This window comes from Schistocerca cancellata, chromosome 5, assembly GCF_023864275.1.
Source record: "Schistocerca cancellata isolate TAMUIC-IGC-003103 chromosome 5, iqSchCanc2.1, whole genome shotgun sequence".
NCBI classification, from domain to species: Eukaryota; Metazoa; Arthropoda; class Insecta; order Orthoptera; family Acrididae; genus Schistocerca; species Schistocerca cancellata.
In genome coordinates this window covers 550,071,071-550,083,871 of record NC_064630.1, presented here as the reverse complement: position 1 = coordinate 550,083,871, position 12,801 = coordinate 550,071,071, and the positions used below count along the sequence as shown (strand labels likewise).

At 43.1% G+C, this 12,801-nt stretch overlaps 1 protein-coding gene across 5 annotated transcripts in view; it reads right to left on the bottom strand.

Moving 5' to 3' along the window:
* LOC126188882 (kinesin-like protein KIF21A) overlaps positions 1-12,801 on the bottom strand; it is a 486,465-nt gene that overhangs the window by 158,839 nt on the left and 314,825 nt on the right. For all 5 annotated transcript variants that reach the window (XR_007537870.1, XM_049930549.1, XM_049930552.1 and 2 more), the window contains exons 3-5: positions 5,883-6,122; positions 5,530-5,748; positions 5,008-5,163 (exon numbers count right to left, since the gene is read on the bottom strand). Coding sequence is in view for 4 of the 5 variants with exons in the window: in XM_049930549.1 (XP_049786506.1) it covers positions 5,008-5,163; positions 5,530-5,748; positions 5,883-6,122 (615 nt within the window). In the remaining variant the exon portion in view is untranslated. The remainder of the gene's footprint in view (positions 1-5,007; positions 5,164-5,529; positions 5,749-5,882; positions 6,123-12,801) is intronic.

Below are 12,801 nucleotides of genomic sequence, written 5' to 3'. Positions count from 1 at the left end.
ACTGCAACCTCAGCACTGTCTGTTCACCCAGCACAATGCAGACGCACCTCTCAACAACTCAACGCCTATGTTAAATAGCTACATTCTGCCAGATATTTCCCACAGTTTTAAAAAAAAGTACAGCCAAACTTTCAGGAAACATTCCTCACACACAAATAAAGAAGATGTTGTGTGGGCATGTGTCCGGAAACACTTAATTTCCATGTTAGAGCTCATTTTAGTTTCGTCATTATGTACTGTACTTCCTTGATTCACCGCAATGATTTCATACGGGATACTCTACCTGTGCTGCTAGAACACCTGCCTTTACAAGTACGACACAACACGTGGTTCATGCACGATGGAGTTCCTGCACATTTCAGTCGAAGTGTTTGTATGCTTCTCAACAACAGATTTGGTGACCGATGGATTGGTAGAGGCAGACCAATTCCATGGTCTCCACGCTCTCCTGACCTCAACCCTCTTGACTTTCATATAGACACACAGGGCGTTACTAAAAGGTACGGCTAAACTTTCAGGAAACATTCCTCACACACAAAGAAAGAAAATATGTTATGTGGACATGTGTCCGGAAACACTTACTTTCCATGTTAGAGCTCATTTTATTACTTCTCTTCAAATCACATTAATCATGAAATGGAAACACACAGCAACAGAACATACCAGCATGACTTCAAACACTTTGTTACAGGAAATGTTCAAAATGTCCTCCGTTAGCGAGGATACATGCATCCACCCTCCATCGCATGGAATCCCTGATGCACTGATGCAGCCCTGGAGAATGGCGTATTGTATCACAGCCATCCAAAATACGAGCACAAAGTGTCTCTACATTTGGTACCGGGGTTGCGTAGACAAGAGCTTTCAAAATGTGACTTACCAAACGAAAGTGCTGGAAGGTTGATAGACACACAAACAAACACAAACATACACACAAAATTCAAGCTTTCGCAACCAAAGGTTGCTTCATCAGAAAAGAGGGAAGGAGAGGGAAAGACGAAAGGATGTGGGTTTTAAGGGAGAGGGTAAGGAGTCATTCCAATTCCGGGAGCGGAAAGACTTACCTTAGGGGGAAAAAAGGACAGGTATACACTCGCACACACGCACATATCCATCCGCACATACACAGACACAAGCAGACATTTGTAAAGGCAAAGAGTTTGGGCAGAGATGTCAGTCGAGGCGGAAGTACAAAGGCAAAGATGTTGTCGAATGACAGTGAGGTATGAGCGGCGGCAACTTGAAATTAGCAGAGGTTGAGGCCTGGCGGGTAACGAGAAGAGAGGATATACTGAAGGGCAAGTTCCCATCTCCGGAGTTCTGACAGGTTGGTGTTAGTGGGAAGTATCCAGATAACCCGGACGGTGTAACACTGTGCCAAGATGTGCTGGCCGTGCACCAAAGCGTGTTTAGCCACAGGGTGATCCTCATTACCAACAAACACTGTCTGCCTGTGTCCATTCATGCGAATGGAGAGTTTGTTGCTGGTCATTCCCACATAGAAAGCTTCACAGTATAGGCAGGTCAGTTGGTAAATCACATGGGTGCTTTCACACGTGGCTCTGCCTTTGATCGTGTACACCTTCTGGGTTACAGGACTGGAGTAGGTGGTGGTGGGAGGGTGCATGGAACAGGTTTTACACCGGGGGCAGTTACAAGGGTAGGAGCCAGAGCGTAGGGAAGGTGGTTTGGGGATTTCATAAGGATGAACTAAGAGGTTACGAAGGTTAGGTGGACGGCGGAAAGACACTCCTGGTGGAGTGGGGAGGATTTCATGAAGGATGGATCTCATTTCAGGGCAGGATTTGAGGAAGTCATATCCCTGCTGGAGAGCCACATTCAGAATCTGATCCAGTCCCGGAAAGTATCCTGTCACAAGTGGGGCACTTTTGGGGTTCTTCTGTGGAAGGTTCCGGGTTTGAGGAGATGAGGAAGTGGCTTTGGTTATTTGCTTCTGTACCAGGTCGGGAGGGTAGTTACGGGATGCAAAAGCTGTTTTCAGGTTGTTGGTGTAATGGTTCAAGGATTCTGGACTGGAGCAGATTCGTTTGCCACGAAGACCTAGGCTGTAGGGAAGGGACCGCTTGATGTGGAATGGGTGGCAGCTGTCATAATGGAGGTACTGTTGTTTGTTGATGGGTTTGATGTGGACGGACGTGTGAAGCTTAATCCTACTCCCAACATCAGCACTTCTGAAGCCCAGGCTATCCTTGATCTGAAGGCTGACTGATCCATCGTCATTCTTCCGGCGGACAAAGGTTCCACGACCGTAGTACTTGTTCGTCGGGAGTAAGTGGCTGAGGGACTGCGTCAGCTTTCAGACAACACTACATACAAAGTTTGCCAGGGTAATCCCATTCCTGATGTCCAGGCGGAGCTTCAAGGAATCCTCAAAACCTTAGGCCCCCTACAAAACCTTTCACCTGACTCCATCAACCTCCTGACCCCACCGACACCCCGCACCCCTACCTTCTACCTTCTTCCTAAAATTCACAAACCCAATCATCCCGGCCGCCCCATTGTAGCTGGTTACCAAGCCCCCACAGAACGTATATCTGCCTATGTAGATCAACACCTTCAACCCATTACATGCAGTCTCCCATCCTTCATCAAAGACACCAACCACTTCCTCGAACGCCTGGAATCCTTACCCAATCTGTTACCCCCGGAAACCATCCTTGTAACCATTGATGCCACTTCCTTATACACAAATATTCCGCACATCCAGGGCCTCGCTGTGATGTAGCACTTCCTTTCATGCCTATCACCTGCCACCCTACCTAAAACCTCTTTCCTCATTACCTTAGCCAGCTTCATCCTGACCCACAACTTCTTCACTTTTGAAGGCCAGACATACCAACAATTAAAGGGAACAGCCATGGGTACCAGGATGGCCCTCTTGTACGCCAACCTATTTATGGGTCACTTAGAGGAAACCTTCTTGGTTACCCAGGCCTGCCAACCCAAAGTTTGGTACAGATTTATTGATGACATCTTCATGATCTGGACTCACAGTGAAGAAGTACTCCAGAATTTCCTCTCCAACCTCAACTCCTTTGGTTCCATCAGATTCACCTGGTCCTACTCCAAATCCCATGCCACTTTCCTTGATGTTGACCTCCACCTGTCCAATGGCCAGCTTCACACGTCCGTCCACATCAAACCCACCAACAAGCAACAGTACCTCCATTATGACAGCTGCCACCCATTCCACATCAAACGGTCCCTTCCCTACAGCCTAGGTCTTCATGGCAAACGAATCTGCTCCAGTCCAGAATCCCTGAACCATTACACCAACAACCTGAAAACAGCTTTCGTATCCCGCAAACTACCCTCCCGACCTGGTACAGAAGCAAATAACCAGAGCCACTTCCTCATCCCCTCAAACCCAGAACCTCCCGCAGAAGAACCCCAAAAGTGCCCCACCTGTGACAGGATACTTTCCGGGACTGGATCAGACTCTGAATGTGGTTCTCCAGCAGGGATATGACTTCCTCAAATCCTGCACTGGAATGAGATCCATCCTTCATGAAAGCCTCCCCACTCCACCAAGAGTGTCTTTCCGCCGTCCACCTAACCTTCGTAACCTCTTAGTTCATCCCTATGAAATCCCCAAACCACCTTCCCTACCCTCTGGCTCCTACCCTTGTAACTGCCCCCAGTGTAAAACCTGTACCACGCACCCTCCCACCAGCACCTACTCCAGTCCCGTAACCCGGAAGGTGTACACGATCAAAGGCAGAGCCACGTGTGAAAGCACCCATGTGATTTACCAACTGACCTGCCTATACTGTGAAGCTTTCTATGTGGGAATGACCAGCATCAAACTCTCCATTCGCATGAATGGGCACAGGCAGACAGTGTTTGTTGGTAATGAGGATCACCCTGTGGCTAAACACGCCTTGGTGCACACCCAGTACATCTGGGCACAGTGTTACACCGTCCGGGTTATCTGGATACTTCCCACTAACACCAACCTGTCAGAACTCCGGAGATGGGAACTTGCCCTTCAGTATATCCTCTCTTCTCGTTACCCGCCAGGCCTCAACCTCCGCTAATTTCAAGTTGCCGCCGCTCATACCTCACCTGTCATTCAACAACATCTTTGCCTTTGTACTTCCGCCTCGACTGACATCTCTGCCCAAACTCTTTGCCTTTACAAATGTCTGCTTGTGTCTGTGTATGTGCGGATGGATATGTATGGATATGTGTTTGTGTGCGCGCGCGAGTGTATACCTGTCCTTTTTTCCCCCTAAGGCAAGTCTTTCCGCTCCCGGGATTGGAATGACTCCTTACCCTCTCCCTTAAAACCCACATCCTTTCGTCTTTCCCTCTCCTTCCCTCCATTCCAATCCCGGGAGCGGAAAGACTTACCTTAGGGGAAAAAAGGACGGGTATACACTCGCACACACACACACACATATCCATCCACACATATAGAGGCACAAGCAGACATGTACAGAGGCAAAGAGTTTGCTTTGGACATCTCTGCCCAAACTCTTTGCCTCTGTATATGTCTGCTTGTGCCTGTATATGTGTGGATGGATATGTGTGGATGGATATGTGTGTGTGTGTGCGCGCGCGCGAGTGTATACTCGTCCTTTTTTCCCCTAAGGTAAGTCTTTCCGCTCCCGGGATTGGAATGACTCCTTACCCTCTCCCTTAAAAGCCAAATCCTTTCGTCTTTCCCTCTCCTTCCCTCTTTCCTGACGAGGCAACCGTTGGTTGTGAAAGCTAGAATTTTGTGTGTATGTTTGTGTGTCTATCGACGTGCGAGTGCTTTCGTTTGGTAAGTCAAATCATCTTTGTTTTTAGATATATTTTTTCCCATGTGGAATGTTTCCTTCTATTATATATATAATATTGCAAGTTTATATAATGTTTTTCAATAACGCAAGTTAATATAATGTTTTTCAATAAACTGTTTTGTCTTTATAACATCAGTATGTTCAAGGACTCTTAATAACTACGGTATATATAAAATGTTACAATTTATTCATTACTCACGAGTCCACAGTTGATTGATATCCCTTCTCTAGCTCTTTCTCCAGTGGCACCAGTTCTTTTCAGACGTTCTGAACCAGCCAGATCCACAAAATGAAATTTGGCTGTTAATGTCTCGAACTCTTTTCCACCGTCTGTTGGATTTTCATCATCATCTGTCTAAAGTTCAGAATATTAGAGTTTACAGGTGTATCAAAGACTAATAATCCATATAACCTCAGACTATCTTCATATAGTTGTATAATTAACCTTTACACAATTAAAGCTGCTTTGCTCTATTTTTTTAATTACTCTTTAAGGCAAGTAGTTACTTATTAGAATTTATCTATACACTGTTTTGATGTTTATAATAATAAATCCAACTTTTATGAATATATCTAGCAGTAGCAGTGAAAGATAAGCATTCAGTGGAGGTGAATTAAATCCTGTGACTATTTGTTTGATAACTGGTGCACAAGAACAATGGATCACCACATTAGTTAGACTGCTATGTGGGAGGAAGCAATAAGTTTTGTTTCCAATTACCTCTACTTTCACGAGCCTTTGCTGTTTGATGTGTAGGGTAAATATTGCATGTGATCTTGAAGACTGAGCATTCATCTGTGTACTAGCAGTGGTTCTTGATAAAGCACCTAACCTAAGGCACTGTAAAGCCTCTTCTGCCGAGGAGACAGATTTCATTGTTACGCCAACAACATAAATACCACCTTCTGCATCTTCATGAATTTTTATACCAGTTTTTCCCTGAAAACAAAAATTTAAAGAAAATAACACATAAGAAATTCAAATAAGGCTTTATGTAATTATTTCCTTGTACATACTCAATACATTTTAGTTTAATAATAAATACTGCAGTGAGTCTGGAAATTGTGTCTCACCTTTGTGAATTGCTCCCTTGCAGGATCAAACAAGTCAATTATTTCTTCATTGTAAAGCTCCATGAACTGTGCCATAATTTTAAATTCTGGTGGTGGCTGTCCCATCTCTTTTGCTTTCTCCACTCTCGAGGCAATGCCATTAAATAAATGATTAATAGCTCTTGGTATAATTCCCACCTGTGATGGGTCAACTTCAACATCAAATCCCGTCCCCATAGTGTAAGTCTTCCCTGAGCCAGTCTGAAGTAAAGAAGTATATAATATATTATTCTCTGCAGTATAATGTATAATGTTAACATACTAGTGCATGGGCACAAAACTGTTTAATTTATTCTCTCTCAAACAGCTACCTAAGAAAGTGTGAGGTCATTTTTCTTAGTGAAAAAAGGATTGAGCATAAAAAGTAGTAGATTTAATATTTTATAACAATTAAGCAATTTACAAAATAAAGGCTCATTCAGTTCCGTAAATCTGAAAGTTAATCACTGAAATGATCAATGGTTCACAATGACATTAATTTAGCAAAACTGGAACAAAATACACAGTTAAATTTAAGAAGTGACAACCTAATGCAAGGTAAGCAGTGAAGACAGAAACTAAATTGGCACATATATAAATCATCACAGGAATGTCTCTTTAATTACCACTGGATTGTTGGATAGTTGGTTGGATGGTGGCTAAAGAACTAAACAGTGATGTTATCAGTCCTTAAGCCAAGAGAGCATTCATTCTGAGATAATGACATCGGTCTGAAATTTGAACAGATTATCAGAGTACGCAGGAGCTGTAAAAACTGGGGTGTTTAAGACAAGACTGATGCCAGAGCTGAGAAATAATTTCCAGTGCAGACAGCAGAGCAAATGAGGGGCTGCTTTTCACCACTCACTAACCAACTGAAGACACAACAGTGGCAGAGAGAATGGCTTCTAGATGGAAGACTCATAATAGTAAAAGTGAGAATGTTAAAAATACAATGTAAATCAGTTGGAAAACAGAAGAAAGAAATAATCTGTCAAGTAGGTGGGTGGGGCAAGGTGAGTGTCCCCTGGCCTCTCCATGCAATAGGAAACATACCTCCCCAACCCATTATAAGCGAAACACTACAGAGGGGAAGAACACCAATTATCATAACAGAAAACAGGGTGTGGTCAACAAGAGCTGACTGCCTCTAAAAGCAATTAAAACAAGAGTCAAAAGGGATGACTGATGTAGCTGGAGAAGGTGGTATTTCAAGGATGCCTCAGGCCTAGCATGCGGCAGGAGATGCCCAACCCCACAACCCCACCCCCACACCAAAAATAGTTTGTTACATTGTATCTGAGAACAGAAATAACTTTCACAAAAAATAATCGAGAAACAGTTCGACGACCAAGCGAGGTGGCGCAGTGGTTATTACACTGGACTCGCATTCGGGAGCATAACGGTTCAATCACGCGTCCGGCCATCCAGATTTAGATTTTCCGTGATTTCTCTAAATCGCTCCAGGCAAATGCCGGGATGGTTCCTTTGAAAGGGCACGGCTGACTTCCTCCCTTGTCCTTCCCTAATCCGATGAGACCGATGACCTCGCAGTTTGGTCTCTTCCCCTAAAAACAACAACAACAGTTCAACTGCCCACGAGTCGCTTGCATGTACTAGAGGAAAAGAATCCTGAAGATCACACTTAGCCCGGAGAGCCACAAGAAGGGGAGAGCCACAAGAAGGGGCATTCCACCAGAATGAACCACTATCTGTAATGCTCCACAACCACAACATGAGGGTGGCTCATTACATAAAATATAACAATGGGTTAACCTGGTATAACAGATGCAGAGGCAATACAGGATTCCTTCCAAGCAGACTGGAAGGAGGAGTGTAGTGCTGCAGTATTCTCCTAGATGGTGTGGAGGGGACAGTAGCCTATGAGTAGTTGTTTCATTGAGGGATGAGATATCTTATATGCAATTGCAAATCTGCACTAGGAATCACCAAAGCCAACATTCACTGAGTAATCACTTCTCTAGCCAAATGGTCAGCTAATTCATTCTCTGGGATGACTTGGGACCCAGACAAAATCAATTGAACAGGAAGCATGACTATGGTCCGAGAGGAGGTCATAAACAGCTCACCACAGGGTGACAGGAGTAATACAGATCAATGGCCTGGATCCCTGCTCACTGAGTCACTAGAAACTAAAATGCAGCCTAGGGGCATTTGCCCAACAAAATGTAGAGCTCTGATAACGGCTAACACGTCTGCCGTAAAAACACTAAAACGTCCTGGCAACTAATGTTGTTCCTAGTCAGCGGGAGACAGAAAAGCATATCTCGCTCAACCCATGGTTTTAGAGCCAATAGTATTAACGACCATGGTAGCCTGATAGTCCCGAATAACTGAAAGGAACAGACAGCGAAAGGTCATGGGAGTGACCGACACTTTAGGACCTTTAAATAAATCAATATTAATTCTCAGTCTGGATACTAATAAAGATGGGGTGTGCAGGAAAACATGGGGAGGATGGAAGGACATTCAAAAGAAGTTGAGTGGAGGTCCCAGTACAGGTGCATTCCTACTGGTAATCCCCCAATCAAGGGCAGGTGTAAGGGATTCAACGTTCCTCTCATGTAAAAGAAACCGGTAAGTTGGATGATTAGAAAATTGTCAGCTGGTGATTGCATAAGTGAGCAATAGTCGGTACAGTCAGAACTGAAGAAGGAAGAAAATCACTTAGGCAAGTAGGCGGTCTAAAGGACTAGTACAGAAGGTGCCAGTGGCTAGTCTTATTCCATGATGATGGAGCAAGTAATGTGATCCGCACTGCAAGAGGTGTTGATAGTGAAGCAGAGAACATTAAACTTCCACATGCAGTTCGTCTTTAGTGATGAATATGGAGCAGCCAAGTTAGCTTTTTAACAAAGGAGAGTCCCAAAACTCAGGACTATGAGAATGTACAAGTGGTGAGTACACAAACAGGTTTGGGATCAGGATGGACCACAATACGATGCACAAATGCATGACTTCCGTTTTCACTGGTGAGAAACTGAAACCGTGGAGAAGGATCCAAGCTGAGACACTCTGGATGACAACTCGGAGTTGGTTTTCAGCCAAGACTGAAGAATGAGAGCTACACCAAATGCAAAATTTGTAGATGTACAGTGCAGGGATGACCAGAGGTCCAATGGAGAACACTACCCAATCGATGGCACGGAGGAAGAGTAACACTCTTACCTGCAAGGCAACATTTTCTTGAATATCTAGGCAACTGAGAGATAATCAATTCTAACTCAAAACAACTGCTGGGACAAAAACTGTCAAATAAAAATTGATGGGTTGGCTGAAGAGGCCCAGTGATTGAGGGTAAGTAAAATGTGTGTTACATGCACTATGAAGGTCAAAAAACTGTCAGGAGGTGTCGGCATTTAGAAAATGCCTGTCTGATTGACATTTCCAACCTAAACTGATGATTGGCTGTGGATTGTCCCTCCCAGAAACCAAAAGGGGACAAAAGGCGACATAAATGCAGTGCAAGTGGTGGGCTACTATCCTTTCAAGCAGTTTGCAGAGTACGTTGGTGAGGCTAATCTGTCAGTAGCTGTGAAGGATTCTTGGGTCTTTGTCTGGGTTAAGCACTGGGACAATGTTACTATGTCACCACTGCAAAGGGAAGATACATTTGTGTGTCAATTACAGCTGAAGACCCTGAATAGGTGGAAGATGTGAGTAACATTCAGATGTTGAATCATCTCATTATGAATCACGCCTGGAGCCACATTATGTGATGAAGCAAGAGTGTGAAGCAGTTCCTCAACAGTGGGAGGTGGGGGCTGAACCATTGGGAGATGTCTTTAACTACTGGTTTGTGTGTTTGAAAGGTTGCTGGAAAAGAAGAGGATGCCAATGCTGTCGCGAAGTGGGACACAAGGTGTTCAGCAAGAACAAATACTTACAAATATCATCCTGAAGGGTGATACCTGAAGCAATTTTTCATCTTTACTGTCCCAGAAGACTACAGAGCTTGGTCCAAGCCTAGGATCATGAGTCAAACATTACCAAAGACGTGACAGAGCTCCCAGCATTCTTTGTCACTGTATTTAAGTAGATAGTGAGCTTTGATGGGAAAAAAAAAATCCAAGTTCTGGCCCCAGACTGGCCAATCCTCCTCCTCCTCCTCCTCCTCCTCCTCCTCCTCCTCCTCCTCGTTTTGTAACTTATGGTGGCCAAGATTCTTGTGAGCGTTTATCTGATGTGAGTGTGGAGACATGTGAAGAGTGGGCAGCTCTCAGATCCACATGCTGCAGCTCCTTGATCTATTGGATGATGCTAGTCCTCTGATCTGTGGGTTTTTGTGGAGATGAGTAAAAAGAGGAGCCATGAGTGGGAGGGGGGTGGGGCAGTTGTAGATTCATTTGGAGAAAACTAAGTGGGAGGGGGTGACAGCTGTCATTTTTGCATAATTTGGTATCTCGATAGGATGTAGACGTTCGTATTTTTTTCTCACCTCAGTAAATGACATGGAGTCAGGTGATTTATAAACATATTTTCCTTTCTTTTTGGATACTGGGTAAATTGGTGAATATGGAGGAGGATGATCCATACAACTGGTACACAAAGGGGTTTGCTCGCAAGGAAGATCTTCACGGAGTGATCAACAGCAGCTTTCGCATTTTGAGTCTGTCGTGCAGTGGGATGACGTACAGCTAAAGCATAAGAGTCAGAAATACTTTGTAGGCGGTGGGATAAAGTTTCGCATCATTCCTGTCCATCATGACTAATTTTTTCCCATAGAATGAAAAAATTTCCTATAGAAACCAAGATTGAAGCACATGTACCTGTTTGATTATTCTTGGGACCAAGACTGACGAGCATGCATCTGTTCGATTATCCTTGGGACCCTTTTGGATGCATTGGACTATGTGCACATCTCACCTTTTCAGATTAGTTCTTAGCGTTTTGGCTGTTTGGAGTGTTAAATGTCTGTAAAAGCTAACTCTTAGTACCATCTTCAAAATTTCATTTGCAGCAGTAGTCACCCAGTCATTCATGTCTGAAGTCCTCGAGATTGTGCAGCAGAGGAGGCTTTAATCAATTGTGATCCACTGTGTGTTTTTTGAAATGAGTAAGCTACTCCAAATTTATCTTCTATATGTTCCATAAATGAAAGAATGGTTTCATCACTATAAGTATCTCCATCCAACCAAGGGCTCTCCCAACAGGTGTCACGCAGATGCAGTAAATGTCATCTGGCACGACAGCCACTGACATGCGTCCTAGTGTCCCAAGAAGACAGCTCACTATTCATTGGCATGCATTGGAAGCTGGCAGCACAGGCATCACAGTTGTGGTCCCTGTATTGTCAGGGGACTTGAACGAAATGGTACATTAATGACCCCATCACATCAGGTTCACTAACATATGGGTGTTTAAGTATGGAGTGGAGTTTCCATTGTCACTGTGTGCAGATGATCTTTTGAATTGTAGCCAGTTAGTGCTATTCAAGGCATCCACCACAATTGGTTCACATACTCGAAAATTTAGATGATGGAATGTCAAACTTAAAAGTGGACCAAATATTACTTCAGCCAAAAAGTGATGTAAAGGAAATGGATTAAGATGTGAATGAAAGAAAGCATAATCTAGAGAAATAACCTAGTCAACATCAAAGACTGTCACCATGGTACAAAGGCTAAGAGAAGTATGGAACTATAAAAGGTGGAATCTTCTGTGGTTTTCTGTATAACAGTTTATTGTACTTTCTTTTCTTGGTGAATGTGTGTTTGGAAAAAAGAAGAAGAAGAAATTGTAGTTGTCATACTATCAGCATTCACAGGAAAGAATCCAAAATACATTCATGTAATAATATTATTACTGCAATCACTTACTCTTGTTTCTTTATATTCCATAAGTAGTTTTGTAGCTAAACACTCGTTTTCAGCTAACTGTTTTTAGCGATTTAAAAGGCACTAAATTCTGTAGTACTACATCATTTGTGTACACAATAAAGCAAATCAATAATATATTGGTTTTCACAGCCATTTTTTCCTTATCGCTTTCACTAACATTTACTCACAATTGTCATGCAGTGGGATTTTTATTGGCATGAGCTGTAGCACAGATATATAAAGAAGCGTGTTCCAAGTATCTGAAGATGAGCAATTATCAACTCCAAAACTAGTTATGCAATTTAAAACTGTGTGACTGGTTGTTGTTAACATAATAAAACATAAAATTACATTCCACAGTCACAGAGTTCAGTGTGATTCCATACTTATACAACAAAAAATCGGATAGGTATGTAATAATTTTTGAAGTGGATGTGTGGTGTGTAGCATTACAGTTTTCTGTTGCAACTGGTTTAGGTAATAAGCTGAATACTGACCTTGATGGCTCATAGTTGTCTGCCTCTATTTTTAAGTATTTGTAACTAGTTGAATTTTGGTTAATGTGTGCTATGCTGGGCTAACAAAACTGACCTTTTGAGCAATGCATCCCTGTTTTGCAATCACAGTAAATGGTTACTTAGCCGTTTTGAAAGATTGTAGATTTAAGATGTTGATAAGATGCTAGCTAAATATCCTGCACCCTCTCCACCTACAATGTTTATCTGAAGTTCAAGCAGAAAGAACACATTGTTATAGAATTTATTCTTACAATTTAAAGTGCAAATGCAGCAGTGAGAGTGGAACTTGCTGAAATCCCAGAGGCAATAGAGTACAATCTGCATTTGCAAGCTATATACTGTGAGGATACACAACACTTTCACATTCAAGAATCATTTGTGAACATTGTGGAACTCGAGCTAAACAATGTTTTGGTGACAATGAAAATTTGTGCTGGACCAGGACTTTAACCTGTATTTACTGCATTACCTAAGTGGTCGTCTTAAGTGCTTCTGCTATCTGAGCATGCTCCCTGGACAGATCCGAACTTCCATGTGTCTACA